Source organism: Tachyglossus aculeatus, chromosome 23 (genome assembly GCF_015852505.1).
Source record: "Tachyglossus aculeatus isolate mTacAcu1 chromosome 23, mTacAcu1.pri, whole genome shotgun sequence".
Taxonomy (NCBI): domain Eukaryota; kingdom Metazoa; phylum Chordata; class Mammalia; order Monotremata; family Tachyglossidae; genus Tachyglossus; species Tachyglossus aculeatus.
The window spans coordinates 12,902,255-12,912,001 of NC_052088.1; the positions used below are offsets into that span (position 1 = coordinate 12,902,255).

General features: G+C 38.1%; 1 protein-coding gene across 2 annotated transcripts in view; it reads right to left on the minus strand.

The window, feature by feature from the left end:
* Positions 1-9,340, minus strand: part of POLK (DNA polymerase kappa) — a 43,444-nt gene extending 34,104 nt beyond the window's left edge. For both annotated transcript variants that reach the window (XM_038765762.1, XM_038765761.1), the window contains exons 1-3: positions 9,247-9,340; positions 8,652-8,824; positions 7,095-7,214 (exon numbers count right to left, since the gene is read on the minus strand). In XM_038765762.1, the coding sequence (XP_038621690.1) occupies positions 7,095-7,214; positions 8,652-8,786 (255 nt within the window). In that variant the 5' untranslated portion in view covers positions 8,787-8,824; positions 9,247-9,340. The remainder of the gene's footprint in view (positions 1-7,094; positions 7,215-8,651; positions 8,825-9,246) is intronic.
* Positions 9,341-9,747: the final 407 nt, after the last annotated feature.

Here is a 9,747-nt window from a genome sequence, read left to right on the forward strand (position 1 = left end):
CATAAGCCATCCAGTTCAGAGATTTTAAATAGATCGAGCGAAAAATCAACCAAAATTTGGTTGGGAGAGAAGCTAGTCATCCTTTCTCAATTATGGTCACCTAAAAGAAATGTTTTCACCCATCTTATATCTTAATGATTCTACTTAAGGAAACAGAGCTATGCTGTACTCCTCCAAGCAGCCAGATCCAGTTGGTCGGGAAGTTAATAAACCCGAAAAGAGAAACTAGCATTAAATTATTTCATTATTTAAGTAGTGCAGACCACATATGCAAGAAGCAGCATAACTTAGTGGAAAGAGCACAGGCTTGGGAGTCAGAGGTTGTGGGTTAGAATCCCAGATCTGCCACTTATCAGCTGGGTGACTTTGGGCAAGTCACTTAATTTCTCTGGGCCTCAGTTACCTCATCTGTAAAATGGGGATTAAGACTGTGAGCCCCACGTGGGACAACTTGACTATCTTGTACCTACCCTCATGCTTAGAACAGCTTGGCACATAGTAAGTGCTTAACTTATTTTTTAGAGGAGCAGCACGGCCTAGTGGCAAGAGCACAGGCTTGGGAGTCAGAGGTTGTGGGTTCCAATCCCAGTTTCCCCACCTGTCTGCAGTGTGACCTTGGGCAAGTCATTTAACTTATCTGTGCCTGAGTTACCTCATCTGTAAAATGGGGATTGAGACTGTGAGCCCCACGTGGGACAATCTGACTACCTTGTATTTACCCCAGCACTTAGAACAGTGCTTGGCACAGAGTAAGTGCTTAACAAATACTATTATTATTGTTGCTGTTATTATCATTATTATTAAAAAGCTACTTTGTACCACAGCTGAGGGTAAAGAGAAGTAGCACTGAAGTTATTATTATTATTATTTACTAGGCACTTATTATACGTCCCTCTAGACTATAAACACATTGTGGGCACAGAATGTATCTGTTTATTGTTATATTGTACTCTCCCAAGCGCTTAGTACAGTGTCTGCACACAGTAAGCCCTCAATAGGATTGAATGAATCAATGAATGAATCTGTCAGCACAGTTCTAAACACTGGAATAGACACAAGTTAATTAGGAGAGACCCAGTTCCTGTCCCACAAGGAGACCCCAGTCTAATTAGGTTGGAGGCACTCAATCCCCATTTTACAGATGAGGAAATTGAGGAAAAGAGAAGTGACTTACCAAAGGTCATACAGCAAGCAAGTGGAGGAGTCAGGATTAGAACCCAGGTCCCCTGATTCTCAAGCCCATGTTCTTTCACCTCTAGGCCAGTTAAGCAGGGTTGGTAATACCACTTGTGTTAAAGTTGAGCAAATGCACACTTAGGGACAGCTGTTAACATTTGGGTTGATTATGAAGGGGCACCTATCTAGAAGTGCAGCTCAACTGTCCTTCCCAAGTGCTTAGTACAGTGCTCTGCACACAGTAAGCGCTCAATAAATACGATTGGTTGATTGATAATAGATAGAGCACAGGCTTGAGAGTCAGAGGGTCATGAGTTCTAATCCCAGCTTCACCACTTGCCTGCTGTGTGACCTTAAGCAAGTCAGTCACTTCACTTCTCTGTGCCTCAGTTACCTCAGCTGTAAAATGGGGAATAAGATTGTGAGCCCTATGTGGGACAGGGACTGTGTCCAACCAATCTGCTTGTACCCACCCCAGCGCTCAGGACAATGCCTTGTACATAGTAAGCGTAACAAATATAGTAATTATTATTATTATTATTATGTGTAGAATGTTTTGTTAAAAACACTGTTCATTAGAAATATTAAACAGTTGTTTTAAAACATTTTTCATCAAAGTTTTCATCTTTCACACTTCATCACATAATTTCCCCAAACATCCAGATAACAGTACAGCATTTGACTGTTCTACAAACTCCCTAAGTAGCACATGTTGACTGAGGCCTTCATGACAGACAAAATAAAATCATATAACTCCCACCTGACTCATTAAAATTTAAATAATTTAAAATATCAACACAGCTTATCAAAAGAAATAAAAAAAATTGAAAGACTCTTTGAAGTCTGATGTTTATGCAGAAGAGTATATTGTATATGTAGAAACCACAGAACTGTTTCCCAGTACGGAAATTGTTTTTACAACACTAAAAACAATAGAATTCCCCCCCCCCCCCGCAAAAAAAGTTTTTATATTAGCCTGGAATACGTTTCCTAGATGGATGGTGATTTTAATTTTAAAAGGACTAAAATTAATGCCCTCTTTCTGGGAGCTTTCCATCTGTATTCCATTTGACAAGAGTGCCCGGAGGAGGCTGGCATTTAAGGATGACACTACAGTTCTGCTTAGAAGGGAGTAATTGTAAAGTTAAAACTGGGCTATAATCCAAATGTAGAAAAATGGTCAAAGCGAGAAAAAGTTATTTGAAGTTTTAAATAAATGCAGATTTTTTTTCATCTAGATACAGAAAGCTTCATCATTCTGACATGGCTTAGTGCAGAACCTGACACTTCAGTGAATACGTGAGATTCACTACGAAACCCACTTTCCAAATGTGGCATGGGGGCAAAATAGAGCATTGGAAACCCATCACTTATGGGCTCAAGTATTTAGATTCCCTGCGTAAACTAGAAACATACAATTTATCACAAGGGAAGACTTTTTTGCATAAGTAATGACTATCAAACTGTAGACCTTGACAATCAATAGTTATTTATTTATATTTATGTACTCTAGATTGTGAGCTTGTTGTGGGCAGGGTATGTGTCGATGTTATAGTGTACAGTCCCAACTGCTTAGTACAGTGCTCTGCACACAGTAAGCGCTCAATAAGTACAATTATTATAATTGTATTATAGTAATGATAATAATAATTGAGTGCTTCCAGTGTACAGAGCACTATCCTAAGCACTTGGGAGAGTCCAAAACTGAGCTAGTAGGCACATTCCCTGCCAGTGATGAAATGCTTTGGCAAGAACTAAAATGGTTAAATATAAAAAACCAAATCTCAGAAAATAATTACAAAAAGTAAAATAATGTAAACTGAGCACCATACAATATTATGGTTTAAAGAATTTGCAATTTGGTACAACTTCTAGAGATTCATGTGGGACGTTGGCTGTCACTTGTTTTCTATCTCCAGAAGCAAGGGATATAAGAAAAACTACCCACCTACCTTAACATAGGCTCAGAGGCCCAAAACACTACAGAGATAATACTAATGATGGTATTTGTTAAGCGCTTACTATGTACAAAGCACTGTTCTAAGCACTGGGATATACATGATGTGCTGAGAAATTAAGAATTTTAATAAAAACAAAATTATGGCCCTCATCAGTAATATCTTTCTTCAGACTTTGTTACTCAGAGCCATTTACTGACATAACTATTGGAAAGTCTGGTGAAAAGAAGTGAAACAACTGACTATAGAATCTATCTGTATATATACATTACAGCATTTTCTTTTTCTTTTAAGATTGGTCTAACTATTGCTCTCCAGCTCTCTCCCCTCATTCCCATATTATATCGACATACCCTGAAAACCCAACAACCACATTTGTTCACAGCTCAACTTATCACAGATACTTCTGTCTAAACAATGAAAACAATAAAATCAACAACATGCTAGGACAGCAATACTTCAATAATGCCAAGCCACTACATGGGGGCATTTTAGGGCCTCGGAGCTAGGTGCAGAAGAGATCCTTAGGGTTTGAGGGTGATGTCACTCAAGAATTGAATTAGGCCTAGGGCACAACTTGGCAGTTGCCACCACTCTATCCCCTCTGAAAATGCGGACAACAGCTCTGTGTCCCTGGTATTTTTTCAATTTGCAACTCAGAGAACACACAGTGATGTAAATTAGAAATCCTTACCTTGAGTAATGCCATTTAAAACAAAGTTGCTAACCCCAAAATAAAAACCACAGTAATGACATCACCGGTGGTGGACTCTACTACCACTTCCAAGCAGATGAATACAAGAATATCCTGTGGTTGCATTAACAATACAGCAAGAGAGAGCCTGGTGCAGTACCAGAGACACATCACTGTTCATGGGATTGTGGAAAAAAGAGAACTCACTCTGGATCGGAATACACGCAGATATTGGATTTATTCAATCATATTTATTGAGTGCTTACTGTGTGCCGAGCATTTGTTTCTGGAGTTGCGCGCCAGAACCAATTTTCACCCAGGGGCAATGTCCTAAATATGGGACTGGTTCCTGAACCAAGATGGAATACCCTATTTTTACCCAAAGTACCCAGACTTGTGTACTCAGTCAATTTTCTATAAGTACTATATATACATATTTGGAGTATATACATATTTATGTACAATAGTCATTGGAATTGGAAGAGGAGGTCACTAATGGGGAAATGGGTGTACAGGTTTCTGAAGAGGTGAATGAATAGAGGATCCAGTCCCAACCATACTACACACATTCCAAGTCTGTTGCGTTGCCGTGTTTGTCATTTGAAGATGAGTAATACAGTTACATTAATGTATTACTGAGTCAAAGGGGTTCCACATATGGAATAAACTTATTCCACTGGATTCCACTTCCACTGGAAGTACACACATTCCAAGTCTGTTGTGTTGACGTGTTTGTCATTTGAAGATGAGTAATACAGTTACATTAATGTATTACTGAGTCAAAGGGGTTCCACATATGGAATAAACTTATTCCATTTCCACTGGAAGTAAAATGTACATGTCGACTGTCTCTGGTGACTCCGCCTGACAATCAAGTAACCCCCCCTACCCCACCTCCTTTAAGTTTCCCCCCTCACTCCCATTGAGATTTTCAAAATAGCAGCCAAATCAGTGAGCAATGTCTTTCCACTTACAAGAAGTATTCCAGAAAATACATGACAGATCAGCTAAGGGGAAGGGTGGGAACACCTGAAAATCCCTATTATTGAATCATCTTTCGGAAAGGAAATGGGTAATTAAGGCTATACTTTTTGCAATAGGAAAAAATCCTACTTCACATATCCCATATCTCGAACATTCCTTTTGTAGTCCGTTCCCCTGCTGTGTTAAATAACATGCTATAAATGAGCACAACTTTTGCCAAAAGGAAACTCTCTCTAAAAATCACCTCCCTTCTTGACCCATACATTCCATTCCTTTACAGCCTTTAATCACTTTTTCACCCTTGCCTGAACTCTTCCTACATCTGTTTATACAAATATGCCTAGCAAAAGCTTTAAAACACCAGCTAGGAAAGTGTCTTCAACCGAAACTCTCACTGCTATTTATCTCTCTTCTCACCTTACCTGGCACTAACTTTTCAATAGCCTCCAAGAGCTAGGCCCTATTGTTCAATTGTTATATTCTTTTTTTCTACAAGAAAAACAAGATATCCAAGCACACACCCCACCCATATCCCCTCCCCACCTCCCCAAACCATTATGGCAGTCTCACCAATCTGTTTAATTCTAAACTCCTTAAGGGCAGGGTTCATTTCTACTAAGTCTTATTGTCCTCTCCCAGGCACGCAGCACAGTGCTCTTTACAAAGTATTCATTCAATAAACATGACTAACAGATTCAGACCAATTAGTCTGAATCAAAGAAAATTCAAATTTTTCAAAGTGTTTCTAATAAAACATTGCTTTGGGGCAATAAATGGGGGTGTATTCCCCTGTCTGTCGTCTTAGCCTTACCTTCGAGTGTTTCATCTATTCAATCCATTTTCTGACTTTCACTTTAAATTAGTCTGTGATCTGCTGGATTTCCAAAGTGCTCCAAGCATCCCTTCATATGAGTACCCTGAAGCTTCTGTTTTATCACTGGGTTATCAAAAACTTCCTTTTCTATTCCAAAACCTGGCTTTCTTTGACAGCTTTAAGAGAAGGTTAAACACAGAATAACAGGATAGGGACTACTTCTGAAAAATCATGAATTCTAGATTAGAAGGGTTTCAGTTAATTAGGTTTTACTGTCAGAGAATAATATAAGACAGTTTTCTAATAGCAATATGTACTGTAGATTTATCTTTAATATTTCATTTTAGTGTAATTTCAATTGCTTCAGCAATAATTTATCATTTTTTGACTTCATATTAGCAGTCTATACACTTATATGTTGTTGCTCAATTTTCTGTGTTTATTTTCATGCACACTGAAGTCTGATATTTACAAGTTTTTATAAAAGAAATAAGGACTAATTCCCCCAGAAACAATTTCTATCTTTCAGATAGCCTATATAACTCTTGTTTTTGGCTCTACTCTGTCTACTGTTCTCTTAGCTCCCTTTCAGCATTAATCTATCATTTTTTGACTTCATTTTAGCAGTCTATACACCTATATGTTGTTGCTCAATTTTCTGTGTTTATTTTCATGCACACTGAAGTCTGATATTTACAAGTTTTTATAAAAGAAATAAGGACTAATTCCCCCAGAAACAATTTCTATCTCTCAGATAGCCTATATAACTCTTGTTTTTGGCTCTACTGTCTACTGTTCTCTTAGCTCCCTTTCAGCAATAATTTATCATTTTTGACTTCATATTAGCAGTCTATACACTAAAATGTTGTTGCTCAATTTTCTGTTTATTTTCATGCACACTGAAGTCTGATATTTACAAGTTTTTATAAAAGAAATGAGGACTAATTCCCCCAGAAACAATTTCTATCTCTCAGATAGCCTATATAACTCTTGTTTTTGGCTCTACTCTGTCTACTGTTCTCTTAGCTCCCTCCCATTTCTCCTTGAACTGGAACTACCTGTTAGTCAACACATGATGCGTTCCCAGCCTTACCACTTTTAAAAGATGCCAGAAAACTCATCAGTTTAATGATATTCACCCAGCTAACAACCACTAATTCCCCATTTATTTATTTATTTATTTCATAATTCATATTTTTAAAAGTGAAAGGAGGAGGGATCCAAGAGGCAGGTAGAAAGGGTTATATTTTAAGCAAAGGGGGAAACTTACAGGATATAGCTGGGAAGAAGAAGGTGAGGGGGAGGAGGGAATTGAGATGGTGAAAGAGTCCCTATGGGAAAGTAACAAATGTTTTCTTCTTCCTTTGTGCCTTCAATAAAATAGAAGTTATTAAAGATTGGAAAATAAAAGCATATTCTCATAAGCCATTGTTCCCCCATCTCGTTAAAAAAAAACAAGGATTTATACCTGTAATTGTGCTTTCTTCAACTGCTGGCTGGAAATTTGATCTTTTTGTTGCATCATATTTTCAATTCGTTGATTGACTTGCTTTTCTCTTTTGAGCTCATTTTCATAAAACCTAGATCCCTATCCAGAAGAGTATGAGCAAAATATTTTACATTAATTGTCATTTTAATTGCCTTGAAATCTATCAAGTACTATTGATGATGATCTCTCAAGCTATAAATCAACTCACAAATTAATTATCAATTTTGCTCCACATAATTTGCTTAATTGGAAAAATCTTTTCTTACCAGTATTATTATTGGTGTTATTATTAGTAGCATTACAATACTGTTACTAATAATAGTATTTGTTACTATGTGCTAAACCCTGGGCTAGATACAGGAGAATCAGATTGGATACAATCGCTGTTTCACAGGAGGCTCAGATTCTAAGGGGGAGAGAAATCAGACATTTAATCCCATTTTATGGAGAAGAACACCAAGGTACAGAAAAGTTAAGTGGCATTCCCAAGGTCACATGCCATGTAAATGTTGGAGTACGATTAGAACCCAGGTAGTAGTAGTAATAATAGCATTTATTAAGCGCTTGCTGGGTGCAGAGCCCCATACTAAGCGTTGGGAGAGAGGTCACAGCTGGGAATTACATATGTTCCCTGTCTGTCATCTCCCGACTCCCAGTTCTGTCCTCTCACCGCCAGACTATGCTGCTTCTCGACCAAATATATATGCCACGACTCCGTTCTTATACGTGTCTACACAACACTATTTACAGAAATATGACTTGTTTCACAGATGGGGAATAGGAAGTGGAATTCTTTACACATAAGACACCTACACATTTGCCAACTCTCCACTACTTTAGGGTGGAGCTACTAACAGCCAAGAGCCTGATCCAACCAGGGGGACTACCTAAGCAAAAGATATGCTATGGATTAGAGACAAAATTCCCCTTTCAGTTTTGCTTCTAATCTCTGGCATGATACTGCTGTAGGATGAACGGGGCCAAACCAGTTGGTTCTTTCCTCCTACCCCTTTCATCTACAGTGTTATGGCTAACGACTGTTGAAACCTCCCACTGCGATTCAGTCAGTATGGATTAATTACACTGTAGAGCTGTTAATCCATACCAGAGAAGTGATGAAGTTCAGCAATCTGGCCTGGCAAACTGAAATTAATATTATTTGAAATATTTTTTCCAACTTTTAGGAAAGAAATGATTTTAGTTCTATGTAACGGAACTATAGGGGCCTTGTAATTCTTATTTTAAAGACAAGCAGCATAGCATATATTAATTCATAGAGAGTCCAGCAATTTGATTTACCCCAGTAAAAGCAATTCTAAACCCAGTTCCATAAAAAAGAAAACAGAATAAAAATACCACATTCCTGGGGAGACAATAACTTTCACAAACAATTCACTTTCTCCTTTTAACTTTCTTAGGAACAATGGCTTAGACTATGAATTCAAAATCTGTTGATTCTTTTATATAAAAAGAGTAAGATGGATAGGTTTTAAAATACGGCTAAGGCTTTAATGAAAATGGAAACAAAAACAATACCTTGGAGGCTTCCAGTATGATTTTGTTAATTTTCTCTTTATCTAAACCTTCCATTCCAGCTTTGTTGTCATTGAGACCCATTCTAAGGAAAAGCCCATCGCTGTCACTGTCATTCTTATCCTCTGTGCTGTCCATAATGCAATCTAATGGACAATTTGCCAATGTTTTATTAGCTGAAAAAGAAACAAATTGAACAATTGAAACGGAAAAATCTTCAAAAGTCTAAAAACCAAGATGCTAGATACATTTAAAAAAGCCAAAATAAGGAAGAATGAAAGGCGATTCTAATTGAAAGTGAAGATGCCACTGCATATACAGTATAAATTTCTATTCCAAATTGCTAAACGGATGTGCTGGACAGGAAGTAGAAGCCACAAAGGATGAGAGATGAGAGAAGTTGCTCAGTGCCAAAGAATGTAAGCTCTAAAAGGCAGGGAATACCGCAAAGCTGGAAGTCTATGAATATGGTGCAGTGACTGAGGAAGACTTGGCCCTGCAGAAATTTGACATAGAACATATTTTGAATGTGTATTACTGACACAATTAGCTGCCAAGACAACTTTTCTTTAAAAGATTCCATTCTCTTCTGTCTTACCTTGATACCCCAAGGAAAGTTTCTTTTCCTCCTTCCTCTTTCTGCCTCAGTGGAAAAAGCATGGGCTTTGGAGTCAGAGGTCATGGGTTCAAATCCCGGCTCTGCCACTTGTCAGCTGTGTGACTTTGGGCAAGTCACTTAACTTCGCTGTGCCTCAGTTACCTCACCTGGAAAATGGGGATTAAGACCGTGAGCCCCACATGGGACAACCTGATCACCCTGTAACCTCTCCAGTGCTTAGAACAGTGCTTTGCACGTAGTAAGCGTTTAATAAATGCCATTATTATTATTATTTCTTCAAATTATCTCCCCTTTCATGCACCCGTATAGTCCAGTTTTTTTCCTTCTACATTCCTTCCAATATCAGCAGTCCTGCTAAATACAGGCACAAAGTTGAGGTTGCACAAACTCCACAAAACTCACCTACCCTTTCAATGATCAGGACAGTGATCCCAAGTAAACCCAGACTCTGTGCAGGCCTAGTACCAGAAGAACCAACCA